The sequence below is a fragment of the Motacilla alba genome, chromosome Z (assembly GCF_015832195.1).
Source record: "Motacilla alba alba isolate MOTALB_02 chromosome Z, Motacilla_alba_V1.0_pri, whole genome shotgun sequence".
Classification (NCBI taxonomy): Eukaryota; Metazoa; Chordata; class Aves; order Passeriformes; family Motacillidae; genus Motacilla; species Motacilla alba.
The window spans coordinates 8919437-8944183 of NC_052046.1; the positions used below are offsets into that span (position 1 = coordinate 8919437).

At 47.9% G+C, this 24747-nt stretch overlaps 1 protein-coding gene across 1 annotated transcript; it reads right to left on the reverse strand.

Moving 5' to 3' along the window:
- Nucleotides 1–1376: 1376 nt before the first annotated feature.
- On the reverse strand, nt 1377–23633 carry LOC119695416 (valosin containing protein). The gene is made up of 17 exons (XM_038123874.1): nt 23467–23633; nt 18503–18614; nt 17956–18128; nt 16026–16168; nt 13291–13421; nt 11497–11628; nt 10979–11081; nt 9102–9235; nt 8710–8845; nt 7594–7706; nt 6821–6985; nt 6591–6713; nt 5307–5519; nt 3699–4007; nt 2713–2868; nt 2241–2395; nt 1377–1833 (listed from the first exon to the last, which is right to left on the reverse strand). The coding sequence occupies exons 1-17, from the start codon at nt 23481–23483 to the stop codon at nt 1728–1730; spliced, it is 2421 nt and encodes an 806-aa protein (XP_037979802.1). The 5' UTR covers nt 23484–23633; the 3' UTR covers nt 1377–1727.
- Between the last annotated feature and the right edge of the window lie 1114 nt (nt 23634–24747).

Here is a 24747-nt window from a genome sequence, read left to right on the forward strand (position 1 = left end):
GTCCTGGAGAGCTCCCTTCCCAGGTGGCAGAAAGCACCAGGGTCCGGTTCCCTGTGGCCAAAGCAAAGCTGGTATCTGTCCCTGCAGCACTCAGGGACGAGAATCAACCCTAGAGCAGGAGGGTGATGTTTAACCCAAAAATGGGATGGAGTGAGGCAGGGGAAGCACCAGTCCTCCCAGCCTCAACCCTGCTGCCACAAGTGTCCCCCCCTCTGGAGCCAGCAGGAGCGATTTCCCCAGCCGAGGTGGTGTGAGGACAGGGCCGGGGGTGGCGGCAGACAGCTCGCAAATAGGACAGCGCAGGTGAGCCGCAGCCCGGCCCCGGGGGCCTGCACCGCCTCCTCCCCCGCAGGGGGCTGTGCCATTTAAACGCAGCAGCGTTCCCTATTTCACAGCGCTTACCGCACGGCTCGCACGGCCCCTTCTCACCACGCCCAGCCCTGTCCCTCTGCCATTAAATCCTCTCCCCTTAAATACAGATGGCTTGATGGAGCCCTTCAAGATGAGCCAGGCTTTAGGACAGAAACCCAGAAACCGCACAGCCCAGCCCCACAGCTCCTGCCCTCTCCCTCGTGGCTCAGCCCCGAAGGCCCAGGGAAACATTCTGCCACACAAACTGCGTTTTTACCCTCCTTGCAGAAACCCTCAGCTCCTGCACTCCCTCAGAGCAGCTCTGTGCATTCTACTGCCACGGCTCCCCCCGGCTGAGGGCTCAGCCATATCCAGCCTCTTGTCCTGCTCCTGCTCCCTAGGACCCAGGGCTTCCCTGACCTAAAACCAAGTACAGCAGCAGCACATTTTTCAGTTCACAGAAGGGAAAACAAAGAAAGCAGCAAGGCAGGGAGACAGAACAGGCAAAAAGGAAGAAAAACCATGATCAGAAGCCAACTACTGAGTCTGGGTAACAACACAAGGCCAGCTTTCCAACAGAGATCCAACACAAGCATCAGAAACTGGGATACATGGAATGTGTTGAAGGTCCTCTCTTCCCAACCACAATGGTGTCACACTGTGCCACAACCCCCGAGACACCCCAAGTGCCCCTCGTGCCTAGATGAGATGGGAATTCTTGGAGAGATCCTTTGCTCCAGAGCAACAGCAGCAAGAGACCTGACAGCTCACAGCCAGCCTCGGAAGAACAACAGCAGGTAGCTGCTGCCAGGCTCTCCCTGCCAGGCCAGGGCAGGGCAGAGACACTGCCAAACCCATTTCTTCCATTAATAGAGCTGAGAGGTGTTAAGCATGAAGAGCAGCCCTGTCCACAGCAGCGGAACACTCACACAGATTGGCTCCACTGGAGCAAGGAGAGCTCACACAGCACCAGACACGGGTTTACACAGCACCAGCACCACACAAAGGAACCGCCAGGACCTTGCTAGAGTTTTGTGGGATTTTTATTAATTTTTTTTATTATTTTTTGTGGGGTTTTATTTTTTTTAATACAGGCTAGCGTTGTACCCTTGCTAAAGCTGCTGATTCTGCCACATAAACTAGAACAGAAATTTCTCAGAAATTAAGTCAGTTCCCCTTCTTGTTAATTCACTGTCTGCCTCCCAACTGAACATCGCTCTGGATTTGTGTTTGCAGAAAACATTCCCTGTACAAAGTCTGACGTGCAGCTACACTGTTCTGACTGAGGAATGAAGAAGCCAAGAGTCCACTGAACATTGGATTTTTCCCTGTACAACGTGGCCTGATGTGGAGTTTGGTCCACTGAGGACAGCGAGTTAACCGTAGAGATCGTCGTCATTGTCTTCGCTGTACACGTTGCCCCCGCTGCCGCCTCCTGTGCCTTGGCTCGGACCAGCGCCGCCCTGGTTGCCTGATGGGAACCTGCAGGCAGCAGTACAGGACAGGAGAGAAGAGAAGCTGTTCAAAAGCCTCCTTGCAGCTCAGGGCCATCCCTCCCTCTGTGCCAAACCCCAGTGACAACTAAGAGAGGCAAGAAGGAATGGGATGAAGACTTAGGGAAGGTCAAAGGGCTCATGGCTGCTGGCTGTAAAACCTCACTTGAGGTAAAGGAAAAAAGGGACTTCAGGTGCACCAACAGAGCAGCTACAGCCAACCTGCAGCACAGCCTACACCTGCCACACTGTGTCGTGGAGCTCTAAGCTCAAGGTTGAATGGGAATGTGCAGTGCAGAAGAGGTTTGCTGCCCAGAACCCATCAGAAAGCTGCCCCGGTGCTGTGCTCGGGAGCTGGCTGAGCCACACTGCCCAGCCCTCACATCCCATAGGTACCTGAAGCTGCCAAAGCCACGGCTCTGCTGTAGGGTCTGTGCAAACATCTCGTATTTCCTGATGTCGTTGTCACTGACAGAGCGGCGAGCAAAGCGCATGGCCTCTTCAAAGTGATCCCTGCGGATCTCAGGAACCGGATCATCCTCCTCCACCTCCTGCAGCAGGACAGAGGGACCAGGTGAGCTGCGTGCCCAAGCTCCACGGGCCCGACACCTTCCCCCCATGCTAGGAGACTCACAACACCCTCCAAGGCAGGGGCTGGAGAGGTGTGCATGAGTCAGGGCTGCAGAAGGCACCTCCTGAGCAATGCTGACCATGAGGCATCCCAGGAGGGTCCTCAACCTCCCACAAGAAGAGAACAAAGTGCTCCAGGCTCCACGCTCTGCACAAGAGCCCACTCATCCCCGAGGATGACAGAGGAACACTTCACACCTCAGGCATGTGGGTAGGGAGAGCTCAGTGTACCACTCACCATGGCAGAAGGGTTGGTTTGCCTCTCACGCTCTCGCCTGATCTCACTCTCGATGGATTCACGGATGGCCAGTTTGCAGGCACGCTGGCAAATTTCTGTCAGGTCAGCCCCTGAGAAGCCATTGGTCATCTTCGCCAGGAAATCCAGGTCTACATCCTAGAGAAAAAGAAAAACTTCATATCCTCAAGTGACAGAGAAGTGTCTTTAGATCCCAGGGTATCAAGGTGCTGTCTTAACTGTGGCCAATTTTGGAAAGATCAGCTGCTGAGAGTCTCATTTTCAGGAAAAGTTAACCACAGATGAAAGCAGACTACACTCCTCACACCCACCAAGAATCCACAAAGTGGCTGTAAATGCCTCTGCACTTACAGATTTAGGGTATGATTTGCTCAGGTCTCAGCACGAGGAGTCAAGAAAAACACCATCCGACTGGAAATAGAGATGGGGCACAAGCAGACCAACACAGCTGACCTCCTCCTCTCCTCCCCCTCAGTTGAGAGGGTATTACTGCAACCTCCTTTGAAACTAAGTAGGTAAGCTTGGCATAAAAAAGCTTGGGCTCCCACTTCATGTCTGTTTTTCTTTGATCAACTCTCAGCTGCATTATGGCCTCTTCCCAGACAAGGGACACAGCTCTTGCCTATGACAGGGCTCAGCAACAACTCACTGCAACTGCTCCTCTTCAATTTGTATTTCACACCCGTGTGTTCTACACTTATTTTTTTTCCCAGAGTGCAAGAATCTTTTCCACCTCACCAAAATTTTCTGATCCTGCACCACAAGCAGAACCCCATTATGTGACAAAGAGCTGCTGTGCCTGCAGACCAGTTTCTGGCTTTGCTGACACCTAATCTCAGAGTGCCAGCTTCCTCTCCCATTCTGCTATATGGATGAGCCTCCAGACCTCTGTGCTGTTCACAGCTTGTGAGGAATATAAGCAGCACACAGCAAACCCAAGCCTGAAGTAGTCAGGCTGCAGATTCTACCTTTGCAACTGGTGATTTCCTCAGATTGGCTTTAAGGATTGCAACCCTGGACTTCTCGTCAGGCAGGGGGATGTAGATGAGCTGATCCAGGCGGCCGGGGCGCAGGATGGCTGGGTCGATGATGTCTGGCCTGTTGGTGGCACCGATGATGAAGACGTTTTTCTTGGTGGACATGCCGTCCATCTCGGTCAGGATCTGGTTGATGACACGATCTGCAGCGCCGCCGCCATCACCGATATTCCCGCCTCGGGCCTTGGCGATGGAGTCCAGCTCATCAAAGAAGAGCACACATGGGGCTGCTTGGCGAGCCTGCAAAAAGCAGTGGGCACCATTATTCCATGCTAATACTGCCCAACAAGGAGCATGCTGACTTCACACTAAGCTTTCCTCACTATTAACACAGCTTAGGAGTACCAGAAGCTCTTCACAAGGAGAGCTTGGAAGAGCTGCTCCAGAGGAGTCTCTTGCCACACAACCCCTGCATTAAATTCTCCTGAACAACAAGCTGGATTTCCCTGAAGTGGGAACATTGTGAACCAGGCAGAAAAGCAGTAATTCCAATGCCTAAGAGTGAAAAACAGAGCCATTTTGCTGGACTAGAACTCTCCCTGCAAGACCTGAAGATGTCAACTCATTATTCAGGCACTGAAGCAGGTGAGATATATCCAATGGAAAGGAGAAATCCAATTGTTGTCTTCAGCTACTTAATGCATAATTACAGAAGGCTGGATCTTTCTTCACAGTGTGCAGTGAGAGGAGGAAAGACCACAGGCACAAGGAGGTTCCTGCTGCAACCCTCACTCATGCACACCTCTCCAGCTCCTAGCCTGGAGGATGCCGGGAGTTTCCTGACCTGGAGACACAGCTGTGAGCAGCTGAGAAAATCCCAGTAAGAAATAAGGAAAAAAAATTGTTCACAATGAGAGCACTCCAACACCAGCACACAGGCCCAGAGAGGTCAGGGATTCTCCACCCTTTACACATATCCAGAACTCAATGCATTGAGCTGATGAAATTTCAAAGTTACCTCCCTGCTCTGGACTAACAGTTGAACTGAACAGTCTCTGAGGTTCCCTCCCACTTCCATTTTTCTCCACTTTCCTGCTAACTTTTTTCTAATAGCACTGTCCCTCACAACAAGAGCAAGGATTCACATGATAATTCATGCAGACACCTTCTGGGACAGGGGATGACTCTATGGGACAACTGAACAGGAGTGAGCTCCTTTCTAAACTGTGTAAATTGCAGGACAAGAACCTACAGAATATTCTAAAAATCTGTAGATGATGACAGTTAATGATGTGTTAATTGAAGTTTCCAGGGGTGAGGATCATACACGTGCCCTCCTAACCATAGCCTCTGCCAAAGGCACTGGGGAATTTATCACCCTCTACTGACAAATGCCAACTGCAGTCAGGGAAAAGAGTTTCAACAGCTATATTGCTGAAGAGGATTAATTCCAACACCAGGAAAGAGCTCCTACTCTCAGTGCAAGTGGGAAAAAACACAGAAGACACAAAGAAGAACCAGTAAGACAAATGCAGTGGAGACAAAGTTCTGGGGATACCTCAGCACCGAGATAGCACAGAGAGTAGGAGAAACACTTACCTTGTCAAAGATCTCACGCACGTTGGCTTCAGACTCACCAAACCACATGGTGAGCAATTCCGGCCCCTTGATGGAAATGAAGTTTGCCTGGCATTCATTGGCAATGGCTTTGGCCAGCAGTGTCTTACCACAGCCAGGTGGCCCATAGAACAGAACCCCTTTTGATGGGGTCATGCCAAATTTGAGGAACTTGTCTGGGTGCTCCACAGGATACTGAAACAGAACAAAACAAAAACCTCTCATGATGAGCCACAACAGGCTACCTTGGAAGTACAGAATGGTTTGCATGTCAAGGGACCTTCAAAAGATCATCCAATCCAAGTCCTCTGCCATGGGAAGGGACACATGTCTCTGAGTCAGTTTTGGTTCTACCAGAAGCACTATCTGAGATTTCTGGTTGGTTGAACACAAAATCCTGCCAGGTGCCACTGCAGTTTTTCAGTGGACACGGGCTTGGAAAGGTGCCTAAAACAACCTATTTATCTCTAGGAACTAAGTACAGTTCAGTACTTTCCCAAGTACTAGTACTTTCCAGCACACTTAACCTCAGCTTCACTCTGCCCTGCAGAAGCAAAAGGGAACAGCTCATTACCTAACCTATTTGCTCTGCTCTCCAGAGACGGCAAGGTGTCTGATGTGAGCCTTTATCCTCAGCAACAAGGTCATATACAAGACAGGTGATGATTTTAACATCAGAAAGTTAGACTGAAATTTTAGATTCTTTTATCACAGACAGGATGTTTCTACAGCGCCAGCTGAAAACAGGAATGTATCAAATCCAAACTGCCAGTGCAGACACCTGGGGTTTCCATGGATAATTTGCAACATTTTGTCCTATGCTTTCCTTTTGTAGAGGGCTCCACAATTACGTCTCACGCGTCCCTGTGCTAAGGCTGATGGGGAGCCCTTCAGAAGCTCTCTGTATGAGCACCTTCATCCACTGCCTGGCAGATAAAGCTACCATGTAGGATGATTCTCAGCAGTGGTCCCACGGCTGGTCCCCACTTAAGAGGCAGAACTGTGGCTGTTTCTGCATATTGAACAACACCCACATAAAATGCCACTGCAGACTCAGCTCAGGAAAACATAATGCTGCTTCCCAGTACCTTCCTCCCCAAGTTCACTAAGATGGAACAGCATGGTATTTACAGTCCAGTACAAATAGATGCCATGAAGCCTCTCCATTTATTCTGTTTGCAGCCCAAACAGGAAACTAAAGATATTCTAGATTTTATTATTATATTTTTAAGCCGGCTAAGCAAAAGATCTGTTGTAAAGCCTTACCTGTACAAGCTCCTGGAGCTCCCTCTTTACATCTTCTAGGCCACCAATATCTTCCCAGGTAACTTGTGGCACCTCCACCACAGTCTCCCGAAGTGCAGAAGGGTTGCTCTGGCTCAGAGCCCACTGTTGTTAGAAGAAACAGTATTAAATGAATTTTAACATGTTACATTCTTTTGCTTCAGAGAAGCAATTAATTGCATCCAGAAGAACATGGGGCACTCCTGCATTACCCTGAAGTCATCCATGGTCACTGCCAGAGAGTTCATCACTTCAGCATCGATGGTTTCATCTTCTAGGTCTATGAGATCCATCTTCTTTCTGATTGCCTGAAGAGCAGCTTCTGAGCAAAGAGCAGCCAAGTCAGCCCCAACATGGCCATGGGTCTCGTTTGCCACCTGAAAGCAGAGCACTGACCATGACTCACAGGGATACAAGCAAGGGCAACACATGCTCTGGCCCCTCACTGAGAAGGGAGGAGAGCAACACCAGGGCTTTGCTGCACATTCAAGACAAGTGCTAACACTCAAGCAAGGACATTGTGCCTTCTACTACCTACTAGAGATCCAATCTGCATCTGGAATTTAGGAAGGCAACCCTGAGGACTGCAGTTCTTCATTCAGGACAGAGATGGCAGGAGCCACCCAGCTTACAGGTGGTACAGTGACACCAAAATGCTCACCCAGCTGTGTGTGAGCTTTTTCAGGGCTACTGCACATTTTAAGGCAATGACACAGCAAACAAACCCAGGACGACAGTGACAAGGCAACTCTGGATTGGAATGATATACATTTGTTTCACTTAGCCATGCCATTCCTAACCAGTGAGTGAGGACTTTTGGTCACTGGTAAACTGGTCAGAAGGAATCCCAAGGATCATCCATTCAAGCAGTTCCAGGCTGTCCTAACTGAGCCACTCCACTTGTACAATCAAGGCTTACCAATTCCTCCACAATGAAACAGAGCACTGGACATGAGACAAGCTTTCCTAATGGCACACTACTCACCTGCTCCAGATCCACATCATCAGCCAGTTTCATATTTTTTGTGTGGATCTGCAGGATCTCCAGGCGCCCGGTGGCATCAGGAATACCAATATCTACCTCTCTGTCAAAACGACCTGGGGAGTACAAGCACACATTGAGCTGCTGATTCTGCACACCACAGGAGCTGCTGCCTTCCTCTGACTGAACAAGGTGATGTTTTCCACAAAATATCAGAAAATAACAGTTTTGGGTTTGCCTGCAACATCTATCAGCACAGTAGAAGAGAGAGATAAGAGAAGGGGGAAAGGTATTTATTTATTTAGGCATTTTGGGAAGTGAGACTACTGTGAGACCAACAGTAAGACCTTGGGATTATACAACACAGAGGACTGCACATTTAGTTACTTTTTTTGAGCTGTATTTTTTGGAAATAGGCTTCACTGAACCAACATACCATGAGACTTTTTGTTTATCTCTACCTTTGTGTCCTTGTTACAAGAGTCCAAAAATACTGAGAGATTTAATTTTTTAGACCTTTCACAGCATTAGCCAAGTCGTGAAACACACGAGGAAAGAGGGCATCACTGCAATATTCACTAAGATATGTACACCTCTGTTTTTCCTCCAGCCACAGCTGTGCTTTCAAGTGGCTCACTATACCTTTAAGAGGCCAGTTCCCCCTGCACAGCTGATAGGTTTGCTATTACAGACTCTACCAAGTGGCCACACACCAGACATTCATATTTTGAAGACCTGAGTCTTGGAAACTACTGTACTGTTCATTAATAAAAGAAACCCAATTCGGGTAATCCACATTCTTCTGGGATCCAATGCATGAACATCCCCTTAGGCATTTCCTCCTTAAGCGTGTCCTGAAATAGCTTCACCTAATACAGGCTAGCACACTTTTCCCACTTCAAAGTATTATTTCTACACATTCTCACCTAACATGGCACAGAAAACAACATCAAAGGCTGAAAGCCCAAAAAATAATTTCTAGCAAGGAGCTGGAGACACGTCAATAGTTTATGCAACACATGTTGAGCACGACTTTCTGCTCCATCCTTACGGGGCGCCTGAAGCATGGCCTGTCACAAAGTGTGTGACACACAGCGCAGAGGGGGCAGGGGCGGTTACCGAATCGCCGGAGCGCTGGGTCAATGCTGTTGGGTCTGTTGGTGGCTGCCATCACGATCACATGTGCCCTCTGCTTCAGCCCGTCCATGAGGGTCAGCAGCTGAGACACGATGCGACGTTCCACCTCCCCGTGTGTCTGTGGGGACAGAAAGCAGCGCTGATACCAACAGCTCTACAAGGAGCACGGCAGCCAGCACGGCATGGGAGCTGGCAGATACAACAGCCACAGGATGGTAACAAATGTCCTGAACTGTATCTAACCCTCCTGGTGTCCAACTGAATGCTGGTGTTAAAAAAATGCTGCTTTACTCTATAGTGAAACGCAGAGACTCATGCCAGCTGCTACCAAAAAAAAAGGACATGCTAATTTACCTCCTACAGGCTCTCTTTACCTTCTCTCTCTTAGGAGCAATGGCATCCAATTCATCAATGAAGATGATGGCAGGAGCATTCTTCTCTGCTTCTTCAAAGGCTTTCCTCAGGTTGCTCTCAGACTCACCAGCCAGCTTGCTCATGATCTCAGGACCTAAAAAACAGTAATGCTGTGCCACTCAGAAGAGAGGCAGCAAGTCCCAAAAACATGCAGCTGAATATTTTTAGTACAACATCCACATGGGACAAGCTATATTTCAAGCCAAAGCAAATACTATCAATCAAATTCACTAAATCTGCAGCTGAAAGGCAAGACCAGCATGCAGAATTAGTTTCTATCATTATTTTGGTGTTTCCAGTTTACTCTAAGAGAACGCAGCACTAGACAATGAGCTACCTTTAGCTGCCTCTTTCCTTACCCTATTTCACACTTGGTGAGCTTCTCTGTAATGTGCCACCACACACAGTTAATGCCAGTCCTAGCTTGCAAGAGAAGCAATCAAATTATAAGGTGATGAATTACCAGGATAGGGAAGGAAAAAGCACTATGAAGCCATCTTTAGCTTATATTACATGCGTAGACATTTACCTCTGTATGATCCTATTAACTAGTTTAAAAAAGTCAAAACAATCAACCATAAATGAACAAAACCACAATCCCCATCTCCTCTCAAAGGTTAAATACAAAATTAAAGTGTGTGAGCACATTGATCCCAAATGGATAGACAGCATTCCCCTGACATCTACAATTGCTGAACACTATTGCAGGTTTAGAGATTTATTCTGTTTTTACAGATTTTGCTATCATGTTGATGGCACTGGTAATGAAGAGAAAATATGCTTCTGAAGGATCCAAGAAAAATAAACCTGACCCTCTGGCATGGACAGCTGCCAGCTGCAGAGACACAGGTGTGGGCAGGTGATCTGAGTATTTCATTACAGGTTACTCACCAGCTCTTATCAGCTCTGTCTGCAGCACTGCCTGCAGACATGGACTGGCAGGCAGCGAAGGCATCGCTGACTCTGACAGCGTTATTTTTATTATGCAATAGATGTACAAGCATCTAAAGAAACGGCTGGTGCATTAGCATTCAGTGACAGCTTCCACACACTTGAGGAAGTGGATGACAGGGTGACATGTGGCTAAAATTAGCCCATTTACATCCACTCTCTTGAGATAAAAGCAAGTCCCTAGTCCTACTGCCGGTCACTGCGGTGCTGTGTTATACTGTCCTTTGCCTTCACTGCCACATGATTGAAACTGGAGAAGAAAAGCTGCATTCCTTCAATAAAAACGTTCTCTTATTCCAGCACCGACTAAAATGGGACAGAAAAGCAGTGTGGAAAATTCAGAATCCAGTCCTTACTAGGTATCAGCTAGTAGCGACCTCAACTGCTACAGGTTGCTACAGGTGAGACGTATCAATAGGAGTTCTGTCATTTGTAGCTAAGTCCAAAGGATCTCATTACAGTTTTCAGGGAAGTTCCTTCCAAATAATGTACTGTGAAACAAAAGGGGTCTTTGTGCTTTACTTGAGGGGAAAGAGGAATCCAGAGCAGCAGCTTCTTTTCTGAATGGACCATAGTGGGAGCAAAGCCAGAAGCCCTGCTAGTTCTGCCTTCACCAACAAAAATGGACAAACAAGACACCAAATCCCTGTCTCAGCACAATCTTCCAAGCATTCTGCTACAACAGAATCAAGCTTCAGGGAAGTGCCACTACAGATATTTCCACATAAAGGGCTTCCAAGTGTCCCCAGAGGCATGCTTGAAAGAGGTAAGGAAGGATGGCAGGAAGACAGTGTGGCCCTACAAGCCCTGTTAACACCATTCCTTACCATAAGATGGACAAGTGAGCACACAGCAGAGCTGGGGCCAAAGCAGCCACAAAACTTACCATTGATCAGGAAGAAGAAAGCCCCTGTTTCATTGGCCACTGCTCGGGCAATCAGTGTTTTACCAGTGCCAGGAGGACCATACAGCAGGATCCCACGTGGAGGCTGAGGACAAAGGCAAGGGACTTAGGTTTTGAGTATCTGACTGCTTAAGCAGCTTCACAGTGAATCTGTAAGCATTTGATAATGCCAGTCTGAAATTGTGATGCAAACTCATGCAACAGCTGCCATGTCAGCACTGCTATCAACACACTTTACTACTTCACACAACACATAACAAAAACCTTGCCAGTAACTGGCAGCGCTGATTCAAAGCATCACTCTGCTTTACAAGCTGCCAGGGTTTCAGTCTCTGTCCAGAACAAGTAAGCAAATACCTTCCAAAGACTACCATTAAAAAAAAACCCTGAAAACCCACACCAGAAATTATTTATTCCCCTCTCCAATACCTCCTAAATCCCTGGATGGAGAGACATCTCCCAGGGCAAGCCCACTTATCCACCTGCATGTGAGGACGTACCTTCACCCCGATGGCCTTGAAGAGAGCAGGGTGTCGGAGGGGAAGCTCCACCATCTCCTTGATTTGAGCCAGCTGCTTCCGGCAGCCACCAATGTCATCATAGCCCACCTCATTCAGGGACTCCTCTTCATCCTACCCAGGAGGAAATACATCAAACATATGAGTGAAAACAATAGCTCAACAACCCCTCCCAGTCTACAGAAGCCAGGAATACGGCTTTTTAGACATTTCTTGCCTGTCTTGAGACTCTCCCTTTCAAGTCTTCCTGATGTCTTCTATAATTGTCTCTTAGCTCTGTCTTCCCAGACATATAAAGAATTGCCTGCATGTACTCAGACTTCACTGAAGCCCACCCTCTGGAATGACAGCCTCTGCTGCCAGGTTCCCTACAGACTCTAACACAGAACAAGCTCTGTGACTCTTTGATGGGGCTAATGGAAGTAACAAGAGACAATGTCAGTATAAAATATACTTACTCCTCAGAGTAAATGCTATCTAACTATTTGGCATATTCTAACTGCCAGTTAGTTACTCAGATGTAGTGTTACCTTTGAGACTGACTCCAATTAGCAGAGAATATTAAGGTCCAGATACATGGAAAAGATCAGTTGCAACCAACTCTCTCCTCACAGTATCCATGCATTCACCAATCCAAACCTTTACTGGCCTCAGTTATTTAGGCCACACTAAAATAGTAACATAGCCCACGTCCCAAGTTCGGGCAGGTCACTCAGAGGCTGGAACTAACAAGCAATGAAGGTCTCAATTTTGGATATTTCTGCCCTTTCTGGGCTCTGCCCCAGGATTGGGGAAAACATTTTTCCAAGTATCTACTGGGAATTTCTCTTGATCCAGCTTATATTAGTGTGTCCAATCATGTCCCTGGGCACAGCTCTGAGAAGAAGCCTGGTCATCTATCCCTCCCATCAAGCAGTTGCCAGTAGGCCTTTGCCTTCCCTTCTCCAGGTTACATCATGCCATGATCCCAGTCCCTCCTCCTTCATTCTTGACCACCAGTTTCTCATAATTTTTGTGGCCTAGGCTGAACTTACTCCTGTCTATCTCTGCTGTGGTGTGAAGAGGCCAAGTGGGATGCATGGAGTGCCCAGGTGCAGTCTCACAAAGGTCACAGAGGTGTTTTTCAGAAGGCAGCTAACTACAAACCAGCACTCACACTATTTGCAGGGAGAAAAAGGTACTTATTCTATGAAGTACACACCCACCTGAGCTCATTTCCCTCAGATTTCCTACTCTGTACAGTAAGGTCACCAAAACCTGTCAGACAAGCCTCTCAGGCAGCCACAAGGTTGCAACACTCAAGGCTAGACACCTTAATGAACTGTGGAATTTTTATTTTTTTAATGTAAACCATTTGAGGATTTCAAATTTCTCTCAGAAAAAGTGCCCATTACTTTTTTTTCACACAGCATGAAATTTAGCACCATTGTAAGCTCTCTCTGCTATGGATCAGGGGAACACTGGAATCAAAAGATGCATCCAAGCACAGTTTGAAATATCTGGAAGCAAATGCAGAACAGCTGCTGCCAAAGCACAGCATCTATCAGCAAACCTACCCCCTGGTGCTTTCAGCATATGAGGAAGACACTGGAAGTACCTTTCTCTGACTACCTTCAGCAGCAGCACATCTCCTGAAACCAGAGTTTCTGACCATTACATTCAGTAGATAAAATGTCAAAACAGGAACTGCAAACATTGCTGACCTCAAGCACTGTCCCAGAAACAGGCTTTGGACAGAGGAGATCCAGCAGGATCTCATGTCAGGGTTCTGCTCACCTCTCTTTTGATGGGCTCTCCCTCACAATGGATGACTGTGTCCGGAGCCACTATGCAGTACGGGCTTGGATCTGTCTCCACCACTTTGAACTCCACTGCACGCATCCCTCCACGCACCAAGAAGATGTCACCTGTAAAACCCCACACATCAGTGGCTGCAACCCACATCTGCAAAATGTCAACCCCTGTACAAGCAGCAGCCTCAGAGTTTAAGGAAGTTGGTCACACAGGCAGACACTGTGGCATTTATAACACTGCTTTGCATGTTAAACTCAAGAGCTGCATCCACTGCAGCCTGAGCATTCAGTTCTCAAATTTCATCCAGTAAAAACCAGCAAACAACAGAAATGAATACCCTGCCCAAATACAAAACACAAAGGCAAGAAAACACTTTTTTTTCCCCATTCAGTTTCAATTTAACATTTTTGGAACAGGCAAAAAGCCCTAACTCAATAAAAATTCATTTTGAATTTATTGTAACTAGCTGGTACTAGTTATAATTGTTTGTCTCCAGAAGCAGAATAATATGTTAACACTGCACTGTGACTCCTGGCTGCACTGGGCTACAGACCCTGGATAACTTCAACTTGTGTCTATAGTGTAGCTTCATCTATGGTACATTAGAAGTGTTATGAACACAACCCCGAAAGCGTGCTTGGTTTTCTACTCACCCTCCCAATTATTCCTTAAATTACTCCAAATAAGTGAATTCAGTCAGGGTGCCAGCTGGTATATATGTCTTGGCTTCATCTGGGATAGAGTTCATTTTCTCCCTAATAGCTGATTCGGTGCTGTGATTTGGATTCAGATGAGAATAATGCTGATAACACGCTGGTGTTTCAGCTGTTGCTCAGCAGTGTTCACCCTGACTCAAGCACTGGTCAGCTTCCCATGCTCTGCCAAGGAGCAGGTGCACAAGAAGCCAGGAGGAGGCATGACCAGGAGAGCTGACCCAAACTGGCCAAAGGGATATTGCATGCCACAGAACACCATGCCCAGCGCATAAACTGGGGGGAATTTCACTGGGAGACATCACACACTGATGAGGGACAGGCTGGGCATCACTCAGCAGGTGGTGAGCAACTGTCTCAGGCGTCGTGCAACACCTGTCTTTTTGGGTTTCATCTCCCATCTTTTCCATTACTATTATTACTATCATATTTTACTTTGTTTCAATTACAAAAATGCTCTTAACTTACAAGTTTCTCCTTTTTCCTGATCTGCTCCCATCCCATGGCAGGGTGGGGAATGAGCAGCTGTCTGATATTTAGTCACATGCTGGGATCAAAGGACAACAGTCCTTGGCAGCCAACACAGGGAAAAAGGATTAGCATAACAACAGTTCTGAGCAGAATATGTTAAGCCAAATTTGCTATAAGTATTCAGTATATAATAGTAGCTGGTGACAGTGCTTATTTGTGCTTGTTCTCAGGGTGTGTTTTTAACATCTCATTCGGGGTAGGTGCCCCCTGTGGTGAGGTTTATTGTTCTTGCTGCCTGGGCTAACGTGATCTTTGTGTTGTTCTCTGCAGTAGTGGCTTATGACGAGATGGAGCCGCTGGTCCTGAGACGAATCTGAGGAGTGAACTGAGCGCTGCCATCGGCTCCGTACTTCGGGAGCCATCCACTGGGAACCACTGGTAACTGCACCTTTCCTACATCTCTCTCCCGATGTCTTCCTTCCCGATGTCTTCCGATGCCAGGCTGATTACAGTAGCATTTGAGCATTTTAAAGATTTTTAATAACCCTTCAATACACCTGAAACCAGGCTTGTTCTTATCACAGAATTTCCCGAGTTGGAAGGGACCCATGGGGATCACTGAGTCCAACTGCTGGTCCTGCACAGGACAGCCCCATGGCGACATGGAGAGCAAAGGCTGGCGGGACCAGCAAATTTTGGGACACACATCTAGCAAAAGCTTCCTGGTGACTGCCCCTCCCCAACCAACACTTTTACATACTGCAGAAGGAGACAAACTTCCTGTACCGCACATAAAAAATATGCTGGGATAAACAGTCTGGGTCACTGCTGCCTCAGGCAAAGGCAAACCCACGCATGGTTCTGCTTTTCCACACATTGTTCTGCTTTTCCTAAGGACCTGGGTGGACTTTGTGGGTGATGTGGGAGGATGGAAAAGCCCAGTGTATGGGTCAAAGTGATTTGATTTTAGGTGAAAGTAGGAAATTAACTAAATTGCATGATGTTAATTGTTACATAAAGCCCGTATGATCACTTCTGTGGCAGCTATATGCACATCACCACATTCAGCACCTCACAGCAGCTGACTCCACCACTCCAGATGAGGTGATCTGAACCTGAGTCCCCTTCAATTACCACATTAATGAAGGATGGAGTCTGATGAAACTGGATAAGCACAACATAAACCTAACCAATTGATTAATATGCAGGCATGTCAGAAATTACATCACATGATAGCAAATTAGTTTAATGAGATTTTCTCCCAGGTTACACCTGCACCTTTCTGATGTTCTCCCATCTCATATAGCTAAAAAAGTGCAGAGGAACTACAAATTACTCTGCCAGCCAGCAGCAGCAACCACTCCTTCTGAAGATTACAGAAAAATTTACATCACCACTAGTAAAATCTCTCCCTACAGATGCTGGTCTAATGCCTTGTGGAGATCTGTGCAAGCTTCTATAAATTCTCTGTATTTAGCCTCAGGACTAGCTCACACTTGCGGCCATGAGGACTTCAATGACAGGCATTATTACCTTTCCTTATAGGTCTGTAAGCTTCCAAGAAGTAGGGCTTGAGGTAGACCTCAAACAGATTCCCCGTGATCCCTTCTACTGTGTCATCAATTGGCAGCACATGGATACGTTTGCCATATTTCACATCTGGGCAAGGCTGGATGCTGCAGAAGAAGAAAACTCCAGTTAGTGCTGGACTTACCCCTCAGTGTTACACCTGGACACGAAAAGACATGCCCCTTCCCAGGAAAGAACATCCAAAGACCATCAGAAGCCTTGGTGAGACTTCCTACCCAGACAGAAATATTTCAGTGCTGACAAGGCAAATATCATACCCACCAAGAGCTAGCCTTCACAGCACACACTTGCCTTCACTCCTTTCAGCCCTGCCCAAGACCACTGGAGAGTTTAACAGCTCCCTCCTACCCTTCTGCTCTTCTGCAGACCCCCTCTCCACATTCACACATCTCTAATGTAGCCTAAAGACCTGTGAGAGTCATGAGGTAGCTTTTATATAAAAAAGCCACTGGAGAACCAGCTGCAAGGAAAAGTGAGTTGGGGAAAACACTTTCTTCCCTCCTCTCTCTCACTGCAGTGCCCAGCGTCCCTATTGCTGACAAGCCTGATTCCAAGCAAAGCTCTCACAGTACCAACCAGGGGTAAACACCTTTGCAGCCACATGTAGGTCAGTCCCATTTTGTGAGGGCTGATGAGTAGGTTAAAGGCTGAAAGCCCTTTCCCCTTTTAAATACATGCTACAGTTATTATTTTGCAATGTAGCATAACAGCCTACTGTAGCAACAGCTCAAAGTATCCAGCTGTGGCAGAAACTCGCTCCACCAGCTAAGAAAAGCCATGGAACTGCAGCTGAGCACACAGCTTTTCATATGTGATATGTGACTTTTATTAGAGACTCCTAACGGATTCTTTTACTACATGCATTACAAAGAGGACACAGCAAGAGGGTAAAAGACAAGAGAAATTGTCCCAGAAGGAAAATATTTGACACACACAATCAGGAAGTGTTAGCATATTAATCTGGATTTTGGCAGAAACCGGGACACAGTAACACTGTAAGCAGTTAAAGATTGGCAAGAAAAACTTTGAGGGCAAGTGAGTGAAAATTCCCTGACCTCACAATGAAGCAAGACGATTGGTAACACATTTGGGAAGCTGAGAACCACTACAGACATAGTGCTAACAGAGAAGACGAGAGCATGGGCTGTCACAGCAGAAGAGACTCCAACAGGAATCTCACATCAGGTCAAAGTAAGAATTCACTTCTACTTTAAATCCAAAGACAAAAAGCACCAGTCTGAACCAATTACAGTGGCGTTTAAAACGTGCATTTTTAGAGGTAGAGGGAGGGGTGGAACAACCTCATTTCTCTCATCTACTAAGTTTGTATGAAACACGTTTTGCATTTAAAAATTAATACAGCTATCACTTCAGAAAGTCTGGTTCAGAACCAGGCTCTCATTTTCTCAGAGACAACACTCAGGAGGAGGAGAAGCTGTCAGCCCTCCCTTATTTAAACCTGCAAAATACCACTTTTACGTTCAGGAAATGCTCACATGCTACCATTCTACCCACTCCCATCACAGAACGGGACCCGTCTCCTGTAAGCAGAGACACGTATTTCCAAGTTTTACTACTGCTTTTAAGGTCCTTCCAATTTAAATCATTTTATGATTCTACTTCTCTCAAGTGCTGCACAACAAAATCCCTGAAACATTTTTTAAGCATTCCTAATTTGATAATGATTTTTATAACAAAAATTGGAGTATAAACATCCTTGGGGCATTTTTAATCTTGGTATTTGTCTGTTCCACTTTTTTCTGGCATTCATTTCCAACAGGTTTTAGCTTGTTTTTGCAATGAGGCAGTTCAGACACTCTGAGATAACGTGTGACGCTGCTAATGTCTTACACAGGTAACACTGTGTCCTCACCTGATCACATCACCCAGGCGCACTCTCAGGTTGTTGCGAACAACCCTATTCATGCGAATTTTCTCATCTGAGCAGGTATCATCTGACAGAACAATGCAGACTGCTTCTCTCCTCTTCTTTCCTTTGAGCAGGACAGTGTCTCCTCTGAACAGCTGCAGTTCATCCATCTTTGCCTATAAACAGCAAAGTGTTAGAACAAGCTTTTGAAAAAAACAGGGATTCAAGTATTTGAAGGAGAGTTATTTGACTCTGGAAATTACACCTTGGAAGTGATATACTAAATCCAGAGGACAGACTCTTACTGCAGTAGTATAGAGCTAATCCTGAAACCAGAGGAAGGGCACAAGCTCAACTGAATTCTACAAACTGAGGCTCAAAAACCATTTTGTCAAGGAGGAGTGTCAGAAAAACAAGACTCTCAGTGGTAACAGCTGTAGCTTCTGACACAAATGCTTGTACTCATGTTGCAAAGTTACATTGCAAGTTAATAGACAACAACAGCTTGCAAATTACCAGATTTAATACCTTGCCTCTACAGATGACACACCTGGGACAGTGACACAACACTGTTGTCTTCATTGATGGCTTCGTCAACAATTAACCGATTGGGCCTGTTCTTCTGCTTCAGAATAGCAGTCGATAAGTCATCGGCTTTAGAGCTGGAGGAGAAAACACAGCTAATGAGCAAATGATACTGGCCCTGCCCAGCCACCCCTTGTTTTCATCTCCACTTCCTAAAAGTTTCTTTGTTGTCTTGTCTTTTGTAATCTCTACTTGTTTGTAGCACAAAGGAGAACCTTACTTCCCAGGGACCACTTGCAGGAGTTCAAGTTGCATGAGCTCAAGGGTGTTCTGTCAGTAAATGTAACTATGAGCTTCCAGCGGATACAGCTATGAAGCTATCTATGAAAAGAAGTGGTCAGTGAGATCTTGCTGACTGTAAGATGTTTTGCCTCAATGAATTTGTCAGACTCATCTGAAATCACACGTAACTGCTGCCAACAAAACAAAAGTTCAAGTCTATTTGGTGTCAAATCCCAGATAAATAGCGGCATTAAAGGACAATGCTGTGGCAACCCTGACAGGAAGAGTTGTAAGAGTTTAGCCTGTCGATGCCTGTCTGTTAAACCTAGCAAGCTGTAGAAATATTCAAGCGCTCATGGAAAATTATTTTGCGTTGGGGTTTTTTAGCTGTTTTCCATAACTTCACAAAAGTCACTGCGGTTCTGGCCTATAATGCCACAAGAAACACAAGAGATAATTCACTTCCCTTGACAAAATGGAGCAAGTAAAAGATCAAGGAAATGGAAGAAGGGCAGATTAACTGTTCTCCTTCAAAATCTAATGAGGCAAATAATTCACTCTATGACAGAATGTGGATTGGAACCAACTTATTCTAGAGGAGTTCTTGAAAGCTGCACATTAGCCACAGACAACAGGGGTGGAGTGCTGTAGCTTCCCCCACTGGGCTGACTACTTTGTCCAAGTGCGTGCTGTGCCAAGGTCAGAAGAGAAAACCTTGCATAGTCTGGCTTGATTCTGAAAGAAAATAAATGAAAATAAAGTCTACCCCTGACCTAAGCAAGCAGCAAGCACTGGCAAAAAGTAGGGAGCTTTGTGGACAATGGCAGCAGCCATAACTTTGGCTCCATCTCACCCTTCTAGAGACAGAATGATGAGAAGAAACTAATCCTTGAGTGGAAATGGCAGCACTTGGCAAGTTCACTGCATTTTTAAGAGTCCGTCAGAGAGGGGTGACATACCTATGGTGTGATGTTAGCCAGGTCCCTCCCTACCTCAAGAGAGGCTTTACCAAGACAGGCTATGCAGTGTTGGCTCCCTTCTCTGACACGTAAAAGGGGAAACAATACCAAGCAAGCCCATGAGAGCAGCCAGCTTGCTTTCAAAAGGTTTTCAAGCTTCCCTTAAACACTGATATCACAGGAAACATGTTGCAAACCACAGGCAACATTATTTTAAGTGAACAAAAGTTGTAAAAGATTTTCTTTCCTGGACTGCCAGCACTATTGAAAGTTATCTTTTTCCTCTCTTTATTAAAGAGTGCAAGAGGTAAGACATTGCAGATCTATTGTCTGAGCAAAAAAGGACACAATAAAAGCTGCTGGATACATCCTGGAAAGGGCTCATGAATTCCGCAATCAATCCAAAAATGTGGTCATGCTGTGAGTCCTAAAAAGCCTGCAATTTCCAGGAAAACTGAGAGAGCAGTAAGTAAACTGAACAAATACATTATCGGGGCAGATTATGGTTAAACAGTGCATAAAAACCAACAACCTACTTGTAAGGACTTTGCCTCCTCTTCAGCTTATGGAAAAACAAGCTGTTTGCTGGAAACTAACCCAGCAAACGGATTTCAAGATTTCAGCTAAGGGACACCAGGGAGACACAATACTCGTTATTTGGGTTATCCAGAGTGTGACTGTAGCTCCTCCCTCTGCACACAGGATGTGAATCCCAAGGCCTTTGATAAGAAACCACTGCCAGACTGGCTGTGAGGAATGTTGCTGAAACTAAGTGTCTGTCCCTTGGGACTGCTATTACAGCCAAAAAACCAGCCTGGAACACCAGATCAAAAACAAACGGTAGAGGAACTGGGAAACAACTGGAAGCTTTTCAATCAACACTCTACACAAAACAAAAGCTGCAAAAACTGTAGAGAAAGTTTGGATAGCACCTGACACACAGCAGTGCAGAAGAACACAGCAAGAATCCAGTTGGTTCTGCTAAACAAGAGAAAAAAGTTTTAGCACGGAAGAACTGAACCTACAGTTCCCTAGAACTGAGGGCTGGATCAATATCAGATGCACTTAGAATGATCAAAAAGGACTGGAGACATTAAAAATTGAATAAAAGTGTCCCAGAAAGAGCATCCAGGGAGCTAAATGCGCAGGGTCAGCTTCAGCACTCTGACCCGACAGGTCTGCAGAGGAAAAAACAAAGGTGCTACAAAATTACATGTCAGCTACGCACGGAAATGATGTTATTTCTCCTGCAGACAAGGGTAAGGTTTAGACGGACAAGCACTACCCATCTTTCAGCAGCAATTTGCAATATTGTTATCATCACCATTTGCCCTCACTGCATCTCTCCAGGGGTTCCTCAGGCTGCAGCTGAAATAACAGGGCAAAAGAGGTGTGTGCACCTCAACCACGCTCAGACAAACCCTACAACTGTGGGAAGGAGAGCACAAACAGAAAATACCAAGCAGGAAAGCCTAAGGCGTGGGTTGGAACTCTCTCCTGCCAGGAAACTTTGGGAAAGGACAGGGACAGAAAGCTGACCCAGGTAAAGCTCCTTCTGGTCAGAAACAGCCTGCTGGAAACCCTCCAAGTCACCTCCCTGACCTACCCAGTTTGTCAGCTCCCTCACACGTTCTCCCTCTCACCCCTTTCTTTCCCTGACTTAACAAAGAGACAAACTGAACAAAAAAACATAGCTTTAGAGCTGTTTCGGAATTAAAGGTAATTCAAGGTCTGTATTAAGCTGCCCCTAGACAGAAGCCAGAAGTGAGGACACAATCACCAGCACAACAAATGGCCAAGCTTGCACATGAAGTGCAAGACATCGACAAAACTGAAGGAAATATATATTAGCCCTGAAGACCAAGCATTAACAGACTCCCTCAGCCTCCTCTTCTCTCTCAGTAATGCAGACCAACAGCCTCACTTCACAAATGAGAGGACCAGGGGGACTTCCTACAACTTACAGAATAACCTGAGCTGGAAGGGACCCATCAGGACTGTCCAGCCCAACTCCTGGTCCTGCACAGGACAGCCCCAACAATCACACCATGTACCTGAGATCACTGTCCAAATGCTTCCTGAACTCTGCCAGGCTTGGTGCTGTGACCACTGCCCTGGGGAGCCTGTTCCAGAGACTGACCACCTTCAGGATAAACCTTCTCCTGATACCCAACCTCAGCCTCCCCTGACACAGCTTCATGGACTTAATCACACCTGTCAGTGGTTTCTCTCTGTGTCAGAGCTCCCCTTGTTCAACAACTGATAATGCCCAGAGACATCACAGGGCAGGGTATGAAGAACAAGAGCAGAAAGTCGTTACCAATTAGTGACCCTTCTGAAAATGATAATCAACCTCCAAAGCCCTGCCTAAAGTAAAGAAACAAGCTGTTCCTTCAAGTCCGTGCTAAAAACAAGGAAAAAGCCACTTCCCAGAATGATTCCAGCTGCAGTAATGAAAGTGAAATCAGCCATGTCTTCTGCACACTGCCGTGACTTTTCACCACCATCCTTGTGAAATCACTTCCTAGATAAAACCCGTGAGCAATTTCTTACCAATGTGAACATCTGATTTACAGACTGAACTGCTTTTCCCAGGCAGGTATTAAAGAAAAAAAGGTCATAAAGCATTTTTATCCCCAAGTGAAGTAGCTGAGGTATGTGGTGACTACAGGCACTGAAGTAAGACAACCAAGGGGGAGTTTAGACACATTTTGGAGAAGCCAAGTTTTCAACACTGTTTCAGACAGGCTGGGAGAGGAAAACAGGGATCCCTTCATAAATCACACTCAGCATGTTAGTTGCCATGCTGAGGGCTCGGTTCGGCAAGATGGCTGCCAGCAGCTGTGACAAAAAATGGCATCTAAAAACTAACCATGTTCCAGCTGAAAATTAACTTTTTCTGGTCCCCGCGTGGGTGAGGAAAAACTTTGCTGAAGTAGAAACCCTTTTTAAAAAACACTGTTAACCTCGCCCAGCTGCACAACCAGGGTCTGTGAATGTCACTTCCACTGCAGACACGGAGTGCCTGGCACACCTCTCTGGAACTGACCCCGCAGGGGCAAGCAGGTTTAGGATTCCAGGAGTTATTAAAAAAAAGGAAAACCTACTCAAAGAACACCAAAATATGCTACATGGGACCAAAAGTGCCTCTAGCAAAGTCAAAAAGTCACTTCGAGTATTTTTGGATTAGGAAAATTTATTTTTGGATTCTATTTAACTCCGCTCAAAATGCACGTGGGCTGCGTGCGGAGACTGTTACTCACTGCTGAGGAGCACGGAAGACGATCCTCAGCCTCTAACTGAGCAGAGCCAACAAGAGTGAGCCAAGACACCCGAGACGGAAACACCGCCGAGCGCCTCGGCCATGCCCGGCTCAACATGTCTGCCTCGGCTAGCGCCAAGTCACTCGCCAGCCCCGGCTCCAGGGCCGCTGCGAGCAGAAGGAGCCGGGGACGGGTCTGGAAAACAAAGCCCTCCGTAGTTCAGGGCCCGGCGGGCGGGCGGCCCTAGGCCCGGCGGAGGCACGGCGGGAGGCCCGGCCCGGCCTCGCCCCCCCGCCATGACTCGACACTTCCCGGCCAGGCCCGGCCGTGGCGGGGCGGACGGCGGGAAGCGGCTCATTCCCGTTCCGGCGCCGCCTTCGCCCGCCTGGGGCCCGCGGGCCGCCCCGGGTGAAGCGGGCAGGCCGGACCGGGCCCAGGCCGCGGCGGGGCCTAGGCCGCGGGGAGGCGGCGGGGCCCGCACTTACTCGGATCCCGAGGCCATGGCGCTGCGGGGAGGGGGAGAGGGGCGGCGGACGGCGGCTCCTCGGGGCGGGCGGGGAGTCCGGAGGGTCGCGGGGGTCGCGGGCGGCGGGCGGAGGGTTCGGGGCGTCCGCGCTGCTTGAGCCTCAGCGCCGACTCATCGGCGAGGGGAGCCCCGCCCACGCCGCCTCGCCTGCCTAGCAACAGCGTGCGCCGGCCAATCGGAAATTCCGGCCGGCCGCCGTCTCGGCCAATGGGAGAGAGCGAAAAAAAAAGACCGAGTGCTCCGTCTGAGCCACGCCCCTCTGTGTGTCCTGGCCAATCGTCACCAGCCAGGCGCCACTTCCTGCAGCCAATCGCAGCGCGGCTCTCCTTTCGAGCGACAGCTGGGGCGCGGCCAATGGCGAAGAGCCACCGACGGGAACATGCGGGAGGGAAGTCCCGCCTCCATGGCCGCCGCTGATTGGGCAGCTCCCGAGGGCAGCGCCAATGGGACGGGGCGCGGTGCGCACGCGCGCCTCTTCCCGCCACTCGCAGCAGCCTCGTTCCCGCTCGTGGTGCGGAATGGCCGCGGCCCCACAGCGGCAGCGGGCCGCATGCGCAGAGCCCGTCCAGCCCGGCCGCGGGAGCTCCCCGTGAAACACGAGCAGCCACGGCTTCTCTGGGCAGTCTGTGCAGGGCCTCAGCACCCTCACAGGGAAAAACGTCTTCTAATACCGCATCTAACCATGTCCTCTGTTGGTTTGAAACACTCATCTCTCATCCATTTTTGTCATTGTCAAAAGTCCCTCTCCAGCGCTGCTGGAGCCCCGTGAAGGCAGGGAAATCCTGGGGCCTTTTCCAGGCTGAACACTTCCAGCTCTCAGTCACAGCAGAGCTGCTCCATCCCTCTGATCATCTTGGTGGCCGCCCCTGGGCTCACTCCAGCAGCTCCCTGTCCCTCCCGTGCTGGGAGCCCAGGGCTGGATGCAGTGCTCCAGGTGGGTCTCAGCAGAGCAGAGCAGAGGGGCAGGATCCCCTCCCTGCCCTGCTGCCCACGGGGCTCTGGATGCAGCCCAGGATATGCTTTTCTGAAGGAATTGCAGGTCAGAGCACATCCCAAAGCCCCTCCCTGTGCTTCCAGCATTCGCAGGAGGCTGCAGCAGCTCCTACCTTTCAGAGGTCTGTCATGCCCTCTTGCCCCTCACTCCTTGGCTTTGCAGATCCCAAGCACCCCTTCCCTCTTGTGGGAGGCAAGGCTTGCCAAAGGCTTGGGTGATGGGGTCAGGGGACCTTCCTCATCCAAA

Coding starts and splice junctions, on each gene's coding strand:
- LOC119695416 (XM_038123874.1), bottom strand. Junction 18,129..18,502: donor GTGTTGTGTCACTGTCCCAG/GTGTGTCATCTG, acceptor TGCTGTTTATAG/GCAAAGATGGATGAACTGCA. Junction 16,169..17,955: donor CGCCTGGGTGATGTGATCAG/GTGAGGACACAG, acceptor CTTCTTCTGCAG/CATCCAGCCTTGCCCAGATG.